Consider the following 18,279-nt stretch of genomic DNA (forward strand, 5'->3'; position numbering starts at 1 on the left):
CAGCCAATTAAAAAGATTTATCGACAGATGACGATAAAAAAAATCCTACTGCAATATATTTGTCATTCTCTGCACAGGACTAATTAATATTAATTTGTTATATATTTTATTCTCGGGATTCAAACATTCTTGGAAACATTTGGGATAATGCAATGTCCACAAATGAACAAAAAATGTAATGCTCTGCTAGTGTTTTTTTTAATATATTTTAATGCAAAATCTTAATATACTGTGCCTTTAATATTGCCAGAATTTTGCTTATAAAAACAAGTCAGCTTTGAAGCAAACTTTTACACTTTGCAGAAAGTTAATTAACATGAAGTTTGCACTGCGTATCACATAGACAAGAATTAACCTTTGTAACTGACTGTCTTTCTATCTCTCACAGACAGGCACATTGACAATTAAACTCTTTTTTTTTGGTTGTCCATTTGACACCGGCTGTCACATTACAGGACTGTGACCCAAAACTTCTTACAAGCTCAGAACTTTGTTAGAAACTGAGAGTTACCCAAAAGGCAATTAATTGGCCATCTGTGAACATGTCACACTAAGCCATCAAAGACTACAGATTTTCCCTTATGATGAAAGAAAGCTTTTATGATTCCCAGACACCCAAATCATAGCAAAAATCATACCTGGCTTCAGATGTATAAAACAAGAACGCAACCGCAAAAATCACCTATTGATGGCTGTTTGACAGTAAGACGCCACATTATGTGAGATAGTGAATAGGTCCTGAGTATTTGAAAGAGCCATTAATGATTACCGTCCTGTGATGTGTGATTAAACACATTTGTTTCTCGGATCTAACAGCTTTGCTTTTCTCCGACTGCTGCTAATTTGTTCTTAGTGCTGATTTTTACATGTATTTTAAATTCTCCAGGCTTTGTTCTGTGCTTTTCTGTCTTCCTTTCTTTGAAAAGAGTGTCTCTGTCTCTTGCTGTCACACACAGGCTCTCTCTTTCTGACTACAAATGATTTCAGAGTGCACCCAAGTAAAGCACTCAGTGTACCTCGCAGCTCTTCTTATGATCAAAAGCCTTAATGCTTCCAAAATTTTGAACCAGCCACTGGATGGTATATTTCTGCGTCTCTGGCTGTAAATACTTTGAAGTACTGCCCTAAAATGTTTAAGATTATGAACCTAAAAGAAGTAACTCTTTACCTAAATTTTTTGGTCGGTATATTGAAAATTTGCCGTGATAGTAGTCTATAACCTCATTCACACAGTACTTTGGTCCCAGAAAATACCCGTAAAATTGGCAGACCAGCTTTTGTATGAACGCAAACATCTTCTGGGATCTTTCCCGGAAAGAGGACCTAGTAACATTGCCGTAAAGATACCCGGAAAGTCGTTTTTTGGTTTTAAATTCCAATTAATATCAATTCAACTGCAGTTGGTTTGTTTTGATTTAAACCTTCATAACTTAAAATCATCAAATATCCAATATTAAGCTGAGCTCATTCATCAGCATACTCGAACGACACGTCACACGCTTCTCCAAAAATGCACGTTTTTGGAGAGAGAATAGATAATAAGCAAACTTCAGATGCTGCGGAGAAAAAAAACTTTAATACGTCACGTGTCTTTCCGGGATATTTACGGTATCTGAGTAAAGGAACACATCGATTCCGGCAAATGATTGGCTGTGTGAATGAACTAAAAATCGAATGATCCCGAACAAATCCTGTATGCATTTCCTGTGTATTTTCTGTAATGTCTGTGTGACAAGAGCTTATCCATATCGCATCGAGTTGCGCTAACTTAAATTTATTTTACGTGTCTATCATTTGTGTGTTGCATGCTTAGATTGTCCAAATTAGTTGTGCCTAAAAAGAACAGTACGTCTAAAATAGTTTTGTTGTTGTTGTTGTTGCATGAATTAGATTTAATTACATCAGAAGAATATGTATTACCATTTATTTCAATGGGATCTCACAAAGTTTCGTGGGATAGTCATGGAATTTTTTGCATATTTTTTCGTGGCATTCTCACGGATCTCCACATTTTTCCATGGCCCTACCACGGACTGTCTTTTTCCTTAGCATTCTCACGGATTAGTTACTCAACTGCTTTTTCCTATTTTCAAACCATTGTCGCTTAGGGGTTTAGGGTTAGAATTGGTGTTTGCGTTAGTAGGTCACTTTAAGTATTGGTTTATACTATTCTTTTTGATTTGTTCTTTTATATTTTCTAAACTTTAAACAATTGTCGCCTGGCGTTGGGGTTAGAGTTGGGTTTGGGTAAGGATGTCATTTTATGTAAATCTAACCCTAAACCGAAGCGACAATGGTAAGAAAATAGGACAAAACTGTTGAGTAACCAATCTGTGACTATCCCACGGAAATTTGTGAGATCAGGTTGGTTTATTTCAGTATGATAATAAATATCTAAATGAAAAAAAATCTAATAAAAATAGCATTTCTATGAAATAATATATCGCAAGAAATATCATCATCGCAACAGTCAACAGCATATCACACATTTCCCCAATACCATGCAGCCCTGTTTTTGGTGATGCTAAAGTGTGATTTAGTTTATTGTATTGGTTTAATATAGGGATGCACCGATACCGATACTAGTATCGGGTATCGGCCTCGATACCACATTTTCTAAAGTACTCGTACTCGTTAAAAGTCCCCCGATACCAGGGATCGATACCACGGTCTGAGAAATGTCTATGTTTGAGCGGCGTGTAAGGGGTTAATGCCTCTTGTGTTGTCCAAAGAGGCAGAGTTTACAACAAACTGGAAAACTAGTCCCTTGTTTTTTGTTAAATTATATGACTAAAGCTGTTACCTGTAAATTTAAATCATGTTTTTTATTAAGTACTCGGTATCGGTATCGGCAAGTAAATGCAAGTACTTGTACTCGTATTCCAAAAAAAGAGGTATCGGTGCATCCCTAGTTTAATATGTGGCAGTTTACATTTTCTTTTTAGTGGCACAATACTATAAGTTTTTATTATACTTATGTTGACATTAAAGGGGTGGTTCCATGGTATTTCATTTAATTCTGACTTATTAACACAGTTATAGAGTTGTTTCCTCATGCTAAACGTAGGCAAAGTGTCAAAAAACCAGTTGGACGTGTTACAGAGTATTTCTGTGCCGACTGGTTTGTACAAGTTTTGGAACGTTTTTTTCGATTACAGGTCCAGCTGACGTTTCAGAGGGTTTCTATACGTATCACTTCTTTATATGGGCACTCTCCCCGGAAAACCCCACCCACCCATCAATCAGCGGGAGACGTTAGAACTTACAAACATCACATCATGCGACACAGCTTTGTTTAATTTCAAAACTTAACAATAGCATGAATGAAGAAGTGTGTTTTTGGATGTAAGGAGAAGAAAGCCAGCCTTATGAAAACAATGGATATAGTTTATTATCCGGAGTAGCACCAGAGTTTTGCGTGTGTGTTTGATGCGCTGGATTTCATTGAAAAGTCCCGACCGGGTCACGAGTTGCATGCGGTAAGTAAGACTTCTATTTATGTTGGAAATAGGTGCGTGCATATTATATAAATGACACGAACATGTAGTGAATCATAAGTTAAACAGTGTTGTATAGTGTTGCATGACTCATACTTGCTCCTCCCGCGGTAGTAACTCCTCCTTCTTCATTTTTTCGTACGTTATCGGAAAGAATCGGTAAAGCTAATCTTTCTTTTATAAATCTGATTAAACTAAAGACTCTTCGGGAGGTATAAAGGATGTAATATTACTCTATAGGTACTCCAGATTAACATCAGAAATGCAGAAACAGCGTGTGTTATGTGAGCTTTTATATATTGACATTATAAAGATAGTTTTGGACCTGATGGTGTAGTGGGCAGTGCTCTGACATATGGTGCAGATGCACTTTCAATGACCCGAGTTTGAATACCGTCTGGAGATCCTTTGCCGTTCCATACACCTTATTTCACCCTGTACTTTCCTGTTCTCTCCTCACATAATGTCTATGAAATAAAGCCAAAAATTGCACAACAATAACTTTTAAAAAAAGAGTTTCCTCAGTTATAGACTCTTGTTGTTTTGTATATATCCTGATCTAATTCTAAATTATGTATGACAGCTATAATATTTGCTGTATACACAGTAAACTAGCTTTGTTTTAAACATTGCCCATTTCTGTGAACCGCAAGCACCTGTCCAGTGAAATTATGATTCAGAGACTTCCTCCCTTATGTGAAACCCTTTGACAGCTTTTGCACCGTTCTGTTCTGTAATAGCCGAGTTCTGAATATATGGCTCCAGTCTTTCTCATCTGACACATGCAAATGCATCTGTCTGTGTATTACGGTATTTGGGGTAGTAATGTGAGGATTTGAATATCCCTGCTGTCAGACACACTTTGGTCTTGGTTTCATGGCTGTAGGACAGCGGTGGTCCTGATAATGAATGTTGATCGATGACCAGGTCTGTTAATCTTGATTTATGACAGATCACATCTCTGCCCAGCCGTGCATTTCTATTTAAGCTCGACATATAGCTTAAAGGGACAGGTGACCTAAAAATGAAAATTCTGTCATCATTTAATCACTCTCATGTCATTCTAAACCCATAGGACTGACTTTCTTCTGTGTTAGTCATGCTTGTAGTAAGGTTGCTCTTTTTCGTAAAATTAATTTAAATGGAGAATCATGCTGCAAAAATAAAAAAACACCATGAAAGAATCATAAAAGCAGTTTATAAGACTTATATGGAATATATTAAATAAGTCCTCTAAAGCCATATGATAGCACTGCAAGGCAAAAGCTGGTTGAAATAGGATTTTCCAGTTTACATTTGGCTTCATTTCTGGATAAATAGATTATCTGCTTGTTAGGATTGCAAAATTTTGGGGAATTTGGAAACTTTCCATGGAAATTATAAAGGAATATATGGGAAATATAGAACATGGATGAAGATGAGTCAGATGATGATAATGTTTGCACTGCAAAAAATTACTTTCTTACTTAGTATTTTTGTCTTGTTTTTACAAATATCTAAAAATTCTTAAATTAAGATGCATTTTCTTGATGAGCAAAATTATCTTAGAAAATAAGTCTAGTTTTTAGATAAAAAAAATATACAATTTAAGTGAATTTGTGTTAAAACTAGCAAAAATATCTGCCAATGTGGTTAGAAAAAAAAATCTGGAAATAAGTTTACTTTTTTCTTAAACACTTACACTGCAAAAAAAAAAAAAAAAAAAGATTTTCAAAGAAAAAATGTCTTAGCATTTTTGTCTTGTTTTTAATACAAATATCTAAAAATTCTTAAATTAAGATGCTTTTTCTTGATGAGCAAAACGAACCAAGAAAATAAGTCTAGTTTTTAGACAAAATGTACCAAATTTAAGTGAATAAAAAAAATGCCAATGGGGTAAGCATATTTTTCTTGAATTTAGTGTTTAAGAAAAATGTTTCAAGATTTTTTTTCAATACTACATATTCACTGCAAAAAATGATTTTCAAGAAAAAAATTCTTAGTATTTTTGTATTGTTTTCAGTAAAAATATCAAACAAAATTCCTTAATTAAGATGCTTTTACTTGATAAGCAAAACGACCCAAGAAAATAAGTCTAGTTTTTAGACCAAAAATATCAAATTTAATTGATTTTGTACCGAGCCCCCTAAGGTGACATTGGAGTAAAAAAAATCTAAAGTTTAGTTTCATGTGCGCACGCGATAGTTTCAGGTGAACATGCGATATTTTCACGTGAGCACGCAAAACTAAACTTTAAAAAAAATTCTGCACATGAAGGTTTCACGTGAGCACATGAAACTAAACTTTATTTAATTTTTGCTCCATGTCCCCTTAGGGGCTCCGTAATTTTGTGCATAAAACAAGCAAAAAAATCTGCCAATGGGGTAAGCAAAAAAAATCTTGAAAATTTTTCTTAAACAGTAAATTCAAGAAAAATTCAAGAAAAATTTGCTTAACCCATTGGCAGATTTTTTTGCTTGTTTTATGCACAAAATCACTTAAATTTGATATTTTTGGTCTAAAAGCTAGACTTGTTTTCTTGGGTCGTTTTGCTCATCAAGAAAAAGCATCTTCATTTAAGAATTTTTTGATATTTTTACCGAAAACAAGACAAAAATACAAATAATTTTTTCTTGAAAATCATTTTTTCAGTGTTTGTACCTCAAATGTACATAGTTATTTATTGATACATACAGGACCATTTAAAAGAATACTGTAACATTGAGAAATGTTGTACCTTTATTTCTAATAGTGTGATGCATATACTTACACAATAATTGCTGGAGCTTGTTAAAATAGCAATTGGTTAACTTTAAGACTCTTAGCAGTCAAGGTTCAAAGGATTTTATTTTTCCACCGGGAAATTAGGTGTTCTCACGGTGCCCTGTTATTACAATGAGCGCTTCTGATGAAGACATAATCACTTAATTTGCTCAATTTGTGAGCTTCAAGAAATTGAATGTATGAAAGATTGTTTGGGAGGTGGATTTTGTTCAGTTATTTTTTGGGTAAAATGATTTTTGCTACCAAGTGTACTGACAGACAGTACTACTTTTTGGCCGCATTTACACTCACCTAAAGGATTATTAGGAACACCATACTAATACTGTGTTTGCCTTAATTCTACGTGGCATTGATTCAACAAGGTGCTGAAAGCATTCTTTAGAAATGTTGGCCCATATTGATAGGATAGCATCTTGCAGTTGATGGAGATTTGTGGGATGCACATCCTGGGCACGAAGCTCCCGTTCCACCACATCCCAAAGATGCTCTATTGGGTTGAGATCTGGTGACTGTGGGGGCCATTTTAGTACAGTGAACTCTTTGTCATGTTCAAGAAACCAATTTGAAATGATTCAAGCTTTGTGACATGGTGCATTATCCTGCTGGAAGTAGCCATCAAAGGATGGGTACATGGTGGTCATAAAGGGATGGACATGGTCAGAAACAATGCTCAGGTAGGCCGTGGCATTTTAAACGATGCCCAATTGGCACTAAGGAGCCTAAAGTGTGCCAAGAAAACATCCCACACACCATTACACCATTGCATTAAAGAAAAATTGAGCAGGTGTTCCTAATAATTCTGTAGGTGAGTGTACATTGCATGTTTAAAGTGACTCAATTCCGATTTTTTTCTCCCTTGTGGCACAGATTGAATTTGAGCCACAAATGTGTAAGCAGGAAAAAAGCGCACGAGTCCGATATTCTCCGATCAGTTTCAGGCCTCAATCAAATGTGGAAATAAATCGGATATGAATCGGATACATGCATTCATGTCTGCAATGTAAGCGGACAGATCGGATATTCCCATATCAAGACGTACATCATTGATAAAGCGACGCTGGCAAATAACATCAACTCAGGTGGACACCACCCGCGATCACATGACTTTTCTTAGCAGCGCAATGTAGGTCGACTGCTCTGCATAGTGTAGTAATGCTGATGTTTCATGTGTTGTTACAGAAATAAGCAGATAAATTGATTCTCGTAAAAAATATAGCATGTTAACATTGTATAATCCTCTGTGTCCATTGCATATCGGAACGTTTTACTTCCTCTGTGATTTAAGCTGTTTCGGGACAGTATGTCTACCTTGAATTGTTTCGCCAAGTGTTTTATGTAAATGTTGATATTGGATACGAGTCGCTTTTGAAAGACGATGTAAGCGAGTCGTCGAAAAATCGGATACAGGGAACAAATCGGAATTGGACTTGCAGCATTAATCCAGCCTTTGATAGACAGCATTTATTTGTTCTGTGTTTGCGGTCATAAAAACTTCATGCAATTATTTTAATGAACATGCAGTATTTGTTTATTAGTGAAGTATCATCTGTAGTATACATGTTGTATGCATGTAAATTTGTTGGCAGCGGTTTAAAAAATTCATTAATTAATTGCATCAAATGTACATGTGCATTTGGCAGATCCCAGCAAGCAATAGCCATCATTTCACCATCTAGGTTAACTAAACGTTTATTTTTTTTATTTATTTGGTTCTATTATTTATTTGATTTATTTTAGTTAGACGCCTATTCAATTTTTACTGACACCCCCAATTTTGCCTTGTTTTAGCATAGATGTCTGTGCCGTGTTTGGATGGCATTTTAGACATCTTTTACACACAAAATTGCTTGCTGCGGTGCATCTAAAAAACTTTGTAGCATTTAAGTAATACATTTATCAGTATGTACGTTTCCTCAGGTATAAACCTGTGATTTTGAGATTTTTAGCACCATAATCTATCAGCATAGCTACAGAAGACATGAAAGAAGAACAGAGAAAGAGATAGAAAATAAGAGGAGCAGCTTGTTATTGTTTTAAAACTAAAAGCAGGAAGAAAAACCAGAATCATCTTTGATCACAAGTTCCCTCAACCCACTTGAGTTTCCCAGCATGCCGAGCGTTGGAGTGATCACAGGCTATGTTAATGTTTTTTTCTGACCACACGCACTCTCTTCTGCTCCAAAGTAGCACACCAAAAAGCTCTGAGAGAAAGACAAAGATAAGAGACGACTGAAGGATGTTTAATCCCCTCAGCTTCTCTTGGCCGGACATCTTCTCTCTATCACCCCAGCATAGAAATAATAACTTAATTTCTTTTAAAAGCTATTCCCCTCCTTTTCAGTCTCCCACACACTGACTCGTACTGAAGGAAAGATGTAGTATGAGCCGTTAATACACCTGAGATTTCACAAAGATTGAGGGTTAAAAGGACGGAGGTGTTGAATGAGGGAACCGCAGATGGACCGACAGAAAGAGCGAATGTCTAGAACAGATGGACGAAAAGGGTGAAAGGCAAACAGCTGAGGAGAACGGATGAGGACAACACAGATGGACATACAGACGGTCTCACTGTGTGTCTGTTTTTTGAAAGACCATGTTTGCAGTAGCAGGGTGCTTCTTGTATTATTCCTGTACGTATACTGTGATGCAGGGTTGTCACTATACTAAGTAGTCATTTACGGTAGTAACTTTTAACTTTTGTTTTATAAAAAGAATAATTCACTTAAGGTCAATATTTACACGGTTTTTACCATTGTTTAGAGCAGTTGTCTCCAACATGGTGCCCGCTGGCATCAGGTCGCCCACACGCCCGCCAAAGCACATTCCATTAATAGCCTCAATTTTAATATTTATTTATTACATATTTTTATATTGGCTTCGTTTATGTATTTTAAACATATCAACAAGTAAAATAAAATCTTTTTTTTTCATTGTGGTATCCCTTGCTTACAAGAATGATTGTAAGGTTGGAGACCCCTGGTTTAGAGGATTTGAAAATACCCATAATAAAATAGCTGTAACACATTTTGTCTTATTGCTTTAAAGGCACAATATGTAATTGTTGCTGCTATAGGTTGCTAAATAACATTGACGGCCATTAAAGGTGCAGTGTGTAACTTTTAGAAGGATGTAATGACCGAAATGCAATATTATACTCTGCAAAAAATTACATTCTTACATAGTATTTTTGTCTTGTTTTCAGGAGAAAATAAGCAAAATGCCCTAAGAAAATAAGTTTAGTTTTTAAACAAAAAACTATACAATTTAAGTGAATTTGTGCTTAAAACAAGCAAAATTATCTGCCAATGGGGTAAGCAAAGTTGTCTTGAACATTTTTCTTAAACACTAAATTCAAGAAAAATTTGCTCACCCCATTTGCAGATTTTTTTGATTGTTTTATTCACAAAATCACTTAAATGTGATATTTTTGGTCTAAAAATTAGACTTATTTTCTTGGGTCGTTTTGCTCATAAAGAAAAAGCATCTTAATTTAAGAAATTTTGGGATAAAACAAGACAAAAATACTAAGATATTTTTTCTTGAAAATCATTTTTTGCAGTGTAAGGAGCGTCACATTTCCTGCTGATGTCAGAGGTATTCAAGCCAATTACAACATACTGGCCAATCGCGGACACAGCACTTTTCAGATTGATGAGCTTTGTTACAAATCAGAGCGTTCACTGCAAAAAATGATTTTCAAGAAAAAAATTCTTAGTATTTTTGTCTTGTTTTCAGTAAAAATATCTACAAATTCTTAAATTAAGATGCTTTTCTTGATGAGCAAAACGACCCAAGAAAATAAGTCTAGTTTTTAAACCAAAAATATCAAATTTAAGTGATTTTGTGCATAAAACAAGCAAAAAAAATAATAAAATAATTGTCAATTGGGTAAGCTAATTTTTCCTTAATTTAGTGTTTAAGAAAAAGATTCAAGATTTTTTGCTTACTCCATTGGCAATTTTTTTTTGCTTGTTTTATGCACAAAATCACTTAAATTTCATATTTTTGGTCGAAAAACTAGACTTATTTTCTTGGGTCCTTTTGCTAATTAAGAAAAAGCATCTTAATTTAAGAATTTTTAGATATTTTTAATGAAAACAAGACAAAAATGTACGGTATTTGGAATATGATGTGTTTTTTGAACCATAAATCATGCGAACACATTGTATTATACCAAATACACAAAAGAATGTTGTTTCTTTAGCAACAAAATAGGTGCTCTTTAAACATCCAAATTTCTACTTCCGCATGCCGCATTGTACAACTTGATCTTCAAATAACATCAAACGATCGCATAATGCTTTCAATTCGTTCCTACCATATTATGATGTAATAGCAAACTCACCCATAGTTTCTATAACAGTAAAAGCAGAAACCGTAGATATGTGACACCATTGACAAGCGACCCTATGGAGAGCGACTGAGCACTTAAACTGAATTGGGATAATATAAGTACACATGAAAAAAATATATAACTGTGCTAGTAGTTTTACAAAATACGCCTTTACTTACTGAATTAAATATGTAACTTAATCAGGTCGTGACTACAGTATAGCACGCTACAGTTTACAACGTTTTTTATATACTAACTAAATAGTACACTCTGCTGTAATAATATTTTTAGTATGGCAGTATTCCATCTTGAACATAGTTGATGTATGCTCACAGGTTTATTTGGCACATTTACTGTATGTACCATGTACCTCATAATTCCCTTGTGACCTTATTGGTCGGCTGAGCTAATGAATTTTCTGCCCGACCAATCATCAACATCCTATCAGTCCAAAACACCTGGTGCTCCTCATATCAGGCAGACTGCATATCTGGTTATTCAGGTCTTTTTATGCCCCAGGTGAATGGTGCCCTTTCCACTGATCCCAGATCAGTCTCGCTGCCCAAAGCACAAACATGGCAATTATGAGTTCGCCCAAAAGCATTAACGGGGAAAGTCTTTTTATTATTAAAGGATTAGTTGACTCCCAAAATTAAACTTTGTCATTATTTACTCAATCAAATCTCAATCCAAACTCATACAACCTTTCTTCTATGAAAACCACTTTGAAGACTCTTATGTTTATTGAAAGGGTCTTATTAATGTCCCTAGCAGTCACTGGGGTGGTACCCTTTTAAAAAGTACACCTTTGCATCGAAAGAGTTTAAACATAATGAATGTATCTACTTAAATGGTACATGTTAGGACCTTTTTAAAGGGTGCTGCCCCAGTGACAGCTTTGGACCATTTTTATAAAGATTTTTTGTAGATTTTGACTTTGCCCGTACCACACAAGTCGTATGGATCAGTTTTATGATACTTTTATAGTGCTTTTATTATCATTATGGAGCCTGAAAGCCCCAGTACTCATTAAAGCGAGCAGACTATTCTTCAAATATGAATATGATGACAAAATTCTAATTTTTGGGTCAACTCATTCTCATGGACATACAGTATTGTAAGGACTGTTTCTCTCATTACATTTCTTCTCTTTATAGATATAAATTGTTTGCGGTAAATGTTACGAGAAGTAGATCTCATTACCTCATGCAGTTATTTATTCACACAGAAGCAGGCGATCTCCCGTGTCATTATGGGACGTTGTTAACACAAAAATATTACCCAATAAAGAAAATAGAGAGTGATTTAGCTAACAATTACAGTTGTAAGTTACCACAGAAATGTCACATGGACACATTTTCTCTAATTTCACTGACAACTACAAATCTACCTGCTATTGTTTTGGAATCATAAATATGTAAATGAGCCAATTGTGTAAAAGATTTACTTAAACAAAGACGTGATCGTAAAAAATAGGCTTAAATACAAGAAACCAAAATGTTTCAGCCTCCTGTGATACCTCTTTAAATTGGAGCTAACATGTGAAACTATGAGTCGTTAACCACAGTCTTTTTCTACCATCTAGCTCCTTTCGAGCGTGGACAGGGGTGACGGCCGAATCAAATACATTTTGAAAGGCGAGGGGGCAGGGTCTGTGTTCGTCATCGACAGCCGAACGGGGAATATTCACGTCACCAAGCCCCTCGACAGGGAGGAGAAGGATGAGTACCGTCTTATCGCCACGGCAACAGACAAACAGACTGGCCGGGCCCTGGAGCCTTCGTCCCAGTTCATCATTCGTGTTCAAGACATCAATGATAACCCACCTGTGTTCCAGGGCGGCCCTTACAGCGCCACTGTTCCTGAGATGGCCAACATCGGTACTGCCTTTACATACGGTCACGTAACGCCTTTGACTGCTGTCACTGGGACTGTTGAGTTTTCAGGAATTGAGAGAAGGCAACATGCTCAGTGAACCTTGACTTTGTCAAAAATATCTCTCTCTCTTTCTCTCTCTTATTCCTCCAGGCACATCGGTAATTCAGGTGACAGCCACAGATGCTGATGACCCAACTTATGGGAGTAGTGCCAAACTTGTTTATTCAGTGATCCAAGGCCAACAGTACTTTACTGTGGACCCACAGTCAGGTGTGCATTCAATTCTGTTGAATAGATTATGACTCGATACTTTTTACTAGATTATATAACTACTCTCTTAAAAATAAAGATGCTTCACGATGCCATACAGTAGAAGAGCCATTCGATTTACTAGTTTATAAAGTTTAAATGAATCCCTTTGTATGAAAACGAGTACTGTGACAGTACGTACAGATGAGATCAAGTTTCTACTCATCGACCAATAAAACAGTATGTATATAATTAATGTGAATGAATTTCGGATGTACTACATTCGCCATGTTAATACATCAAGTGACATACGTCATCATAACAACAGGACAGGTGAGCCGTTAACTTGGATGCGCAAATTAAAGTGCCCATATTATGAAAACTCACTTTTTCTGGGTTATTTTTTGTCTCTGGTGCTTCCACACGCATACAAACTTCCATCCATGCTGTTTTGAGTGAGAAACAGGTTTCTGAATGTCCTCTGCCTTGAGTCTCAGATTGCATGGTTTCAAACTAAGCTCCGTTGTGACGTAACTAGCCTTGTCGTCACATTCCGTTTGAATTTTGCCGCCCACCACCCCAATCGCAGGTCTCCACCCACCAGGTAGCTAGAGAGCACAGAGCAGGCACTTCGCTGATATCCTCTATACTGTTATCATGGCTCACGGAAATAACTGCGCTATTTGGATATTATGGATTATACTCCCGCCTACTTTTAAAAACAAAGTTTTAACGCGTGTTTATGTGTTTACAGGAACCTAAAGTGTAATCTCATATACAGTGTGTTACGATGCAAATAGTCCGATATTATACTATTACAAGACGTTCATGCGAAATCTGATGTAAACAACAGACTATGTATCTATATTTTACGGATTATACGCATTTGTGGACAAAAATGATCATTGGATGTATTTAATTGGACTTTTATGGATTATTTACACATTTGAAACAGACTGGATTCGATTTGCGATTGTTATATCAACATAAAGATAAGAAGTTACGTTTATATTTTGCATGTTGTCATCTGGACTTATGTCACAAAGTACAACATTTATGATGCTAGAGTATCTGTATCTCAAAACAGAGACCATACACTGATGTTAAACCCGTAAGTTATAAGTTACCTTTTAAACGATGTATAGTAATCCTAATATTATTCATGTTTGTAGACAGTAGGCTATATTGATATTGTTAACAGAAAGAAACTGACATCATCCCGCCCACGAACTGGTGCACGCCGAGTGGGTGAACTTGTGTGTTTTTTAGCAGTCATTTACCATTGAGAACGACGAGGTGGCTAACCGCTATGCTAGTTAGTTTGCACCGTGGTTTCTCCTGCAAAGCCAGTGACCAGCTACCATACGTTTTCGAAAGCTAAAAGAAATATTTAACTGCTTTGTTTTATAATTCTACATGAACTTACTAAGTAATAGTGTTTTGCCAAACTAACGAAGACTGGGCCTTATCGACCTTTTCTGACGAGGCTAACGTACCCCCGAGTCTCTTATCACTTTCTTAAGATACGGTCCGGAGTTCCGCTAGCTTCTAGCAATTAGCATGCTGTCCACAAGCAGTATACATCCCCTGCTGGGTCTTAATTTCTGTAATTTGCGAAAATAATGCGTTTGAAAATGTTTTATAACGGGAATATGTTACCCCGGATTTCCACCGACTGCGGAGCGGCTGCAGATCAGCTCCGCTGCGTTACGTCTCCGCAATCTGCCGTCCCCCAATACCCACCAGTTCCGTTTTTGTTGCAGAGCGGCTGCGTGCTGAAGTGACGAGGACCCATGAGGTCTCGCATATTCACGTGATGATCGCGCGATACCTAGTTCTGTCTCTGCCCATTATGCCGTTGAATTATGACGTTTTTACAAACCAGCCCAGATCACAACACGAGATCTCGCGTAGACAGAGCAGTACATCAAATCCATCCAAAATTCAAAAAATAAGAAGGCTGCTAAAACATTTATATATGATCTATCTTAATGTATTTATTTGAAACTCCCCCTGGCTCTGTTCCTGTCTATTATTTGTTGTTTCTGTATTAATGACTTTATTTGTGTGTGTTTGTAATGTTTGTATTGCAAAGATTTAATAAAAAAACACGAGTTCTCGCGAATTCAGGTATGATCACGCGATAAAGTCATGGCTCCGCCCTGCAGAGCTGTCCGGCATCCGTCAAAAATAAAAGCTCTGCGTATTTGTGCCGGAGGGCTGCGGATGGCCGGAGCTGTGACGGATTCGGAGCGCAGTCAGTGGAAATACACACATTGACTTGAATGGAAACCGATTGACTCCGCCGCCGTTCCGCAGCGGATCCGCAGCCGTTCCGCAGTCGGTGGAAATCCGGGGTTAGGGTTGTCCAGGGAAAACGAGTGTATTGTTGAGACTGCTACATCACAATTTACTCTGGAATCATTGTGTCATGAGTTTCTTCTCCTGGAATGTACTTATTAGTGATAATTTTTGCTTGATTTGTCTGTTGGCAATACATAAACCGTTAATAATAATATATAAATTAATAATATAGTCTGTACTGCTCATGCGCACATGACGTTAGTAGTGGGGCGTGATCAAAGGAGCAGCAGCTCATAAATATGTAATGACCAGCTCAAAATGGCACAATTAAATGCACTGAAACAGAGGCTACTAGAGATGGGTAACAATCTTTTCCTACAACTTTTGAAACATGTTTTATGGAACTCATACACCTATTTAACTTGTGGAAAAGCAGTCATAAGATGGGCACTTTAATCACAAGAAACAACAGTTTACCTTATGTATTAAAATTTTAATAGAGCCGCAACACAATTTTACACAATTTTTTAATATGACGATGCCTCCTTCTTTGTTGGGTGACTCCCCTCCTGGGGGCTCACAGAAGAGTAAAGTGTCCATTGTATAAACACTTAAAAATCTTGCAAGAAGTAATCCAGGTACTTTCCAGCTACTGTGTTTTAAATACCATCAATTTGGACATACCGCGTCTATGTTGCCGCTTGAACAATTTGAGTTTACTTACTTCATTCACGCGTGAAATTCTAGTTATCGAGACATTCACGCAGAAATTTGCGTCATGGGAGGGGCTTCTGCGACTCCACTTGCTTCCTGTAATCACGTCACTACTAGAGCAAGCTCCTGATTGGTTAACGCGGCACATTTTTCTGCCAAAGTTAAAATTTTTCAACTCGCAGGTTTGTCAACGCGTCTTTACATTGACTTAACATTGAAATCATTCGCGCTTGATGCCTCGGCTGGTCTGAACGCAGCATTACAGGTATTTTAATGATAATAAAGAATATTTATAATGATTATGTTTGACGAGTGTTGCTTTTTTAAATGCATGTTAAAAACAACTCAAACTCAGTGATTTTAGATTGATAAGGACTTCCAACTGATCAAAGAGACATAATACATGAAAGAGATGTGCAATCATCGTCTTTGGGATTCAGAATCGATTTCAGATTTTCAAAACCACTAATCTCCTCCTCTCCTTGAAACAACTTCCCTTTACTTCCTGTCACGAGAATGGCATGAGAGCGGTGCTATCGAAGACAGAGAAAAGTTTGCAGCAATTATTTTATCACATTTTAGAGATAAGTTGAATTAAGTTTTTTATAAACAGTGTTTGTAAATGGTTAACATTTCTCTATTTACTAGATTATATAATTAAGTAAATTTTATTCTGTTCCATTTTCTAGATTATTAAAACTCAATTCATAATTCTGTTCCCTTTCAGTCGGTCACTACGACGTCACGTCGTGACCGACGAATTGGGAACCGCTCCGCGGGTGACCTATCTACTTCGAGAAACTATAAAAACGCCAATGAACTTGGCATGCAGGTATTTGCATAATGCCGGCGCCGCCCCGCCAGGTGCGTATATAAGCCGCAGGTGCACAATACCAAATTAGCTTTTTGCTTCGAAGCCGGCAGACATCTGCTCTCGAGAAGCGTATACTGATCTTCGTAGATCCCTGTTCTTGGAGGAAAAAGATCTCAGCTTGCTGAAGTTGGTTGGGCAAAGACACCTCAGCGGAGGCTCGCAGTGTTTTCTCCACCCTTTTCTCTCTCTCTCTCTCTCTGTCTCTTTTAGGACTTGAGTTGAGTGAGTGCGTTTGCCTCTCCCTGTGTGTTTCACCAGCTCGCACAAAAAGAGTGATTTCCCTAAAAGAGCAGCACGTTTGAGCTTTGTGTCTTTTTAAAGACAGTCACTCATTCGTGTCACGGTCGGGTGCGTCTTTTTAAAGATGGCATTCCGCCCGTGTTCCGTTTCTGGATGCGGTGTGTTCATCGCTCCCCGGGATGGCCACGAGCGCTGTGTTTCGTGTCTGGGGCTCCAGCACGCAGAGGCAGCGTTGCGTGATAGTTCATGCTCCACTTGTGAGGGCATGACTATGGCGGATTTGCGGAGACGGGTGTCGTTTCTCCGGGAACGGCACCCGCCTTCCAAGTCTGGTGCTGCTAAGGGCGCAGCTACCAAACTTGCGAAGGATGACCTCCGTATAACGGTGCTGGGTCGGTCTGCTGGTTCGTCCAGCAGCTCCCAGCGCCCTGATCCGTTGCCAGCGGAGGTCCCGATGGAGACGAGCGGCCCGTGTTCTACGGTGTCCTCGCGCTCTGTCGAGCCTCCACCGGACGCGATGTCCACCGTAACGTCGGAGGGGGGGTTGTCAGCCTCGGACGTCGATCCAGATCCGCTCCCGCCTTCGGGTCGGGTTGCGGGTCCTGCGTTCGACCCCGAGATGGCAGCCATGCTCGCTCGGGCGGCGGCGGCGGTCGGCTTGGAGTGGACTGAACCTCCCCCACCTGAACCGTCCCGCCTCGATGATTGGTACTTCGGGGGTGCCAGGGCTTCTCAGTCCTCGCCCCCGGTGCCCTTCTTCCCCGAGGTACATGAAGAGCTGACGCGGTCGTGGAAAACCCCGTTTTCCGCCCGGAACCGGCCGTTTCAGCCTTCACCCCTCACCTCTCTCGAGGGTGGAGATGCCAGGGGGTATACTGGTATCCCGTCAGTGGAGCGGCCGGTCGCGATGCAGTTGTGTCCGGCCGGTGTCGCTTCCTCCTGGCGGGACCAGCCTACTCTCCCCTCACGGGCTTGTAAGCAGTCTTCGGCGCTGACCGGTGCTGCTTACAAAGCTTGTGGGGAGGCAGCCTCTGCCCTGCATGCCATGGCATTGCTGCAGGTTCATCAGGCTAAGGCTCTGAGGGACCTGCACGCGGGAGGTCACGACTCGGCGGAGTTCTCTGAACTGCGTGCGGCCACTGATCTGGCGCTTCGTGCGACCAAGGTCACCGCACGCGCCGTCGGGCGTGCGATGTCTACCCTGGTAGTCCAGGAACGCCATCTCTGGCTGTGTCTGGCGGACATGAAGGATGCTGATAAAACCCGGCTCCTGAATGCTCCGGTTTCCCAGACCGGCCTGTTCGGCGAGACGGTCGAGGAGTTTGCGCAGCAATTCTCCGCGGCCAAGAAGCAGACTGAGGCCATAGCTCAAATCATGCCACGTCGGAAGCGTCCTGCGCCTGCCCCATCCACGTCGGCGCCTCAGC

General features: G+C 38.8%; 1 protein-coding gene across 1 annotated transcript in view; it reads left to right on the forward strand.

The window, feature by feature from the left end:
* cdh24a (cadherin 24, type 2a) overlaps positions 1 to 18,279 on the forward strand; it is an 88,270-nt gene that overhangs the window by 26,857 nt on the left and 43,134 nt on the right. Inside the window, exons 3-4 of the mRNA XM_065269038.1 lie at positions 12,179 to 12,473; positions 12,622 to 12,741. Of these exons, the coding sequence (XP_065125110.1) occupies positions 12,179 to 12,473; positions 12,622 to 12,741 (415 nt within the window). The remainder of the gene's footprint in view (positions 1 to 12,178; positions 12,474 to 12,621; positions 12,742 to 18,279) is intronic.

Source organism: Paramisgurnus dabryanus, chromosome 21 (genome assembly GCF_030506205.2).
Source record: "Paramisgurnus dabryanus chromosome 21, PD_genome_1.1, whole genome shotgun sequence".
Lineage (NCBI taxonomy): Eukaryota > Metazoa > Chordata > Actinopteri > Cypriniformes > Cobitidae > Paramisgurnus > Paramisgurnus dabryanus.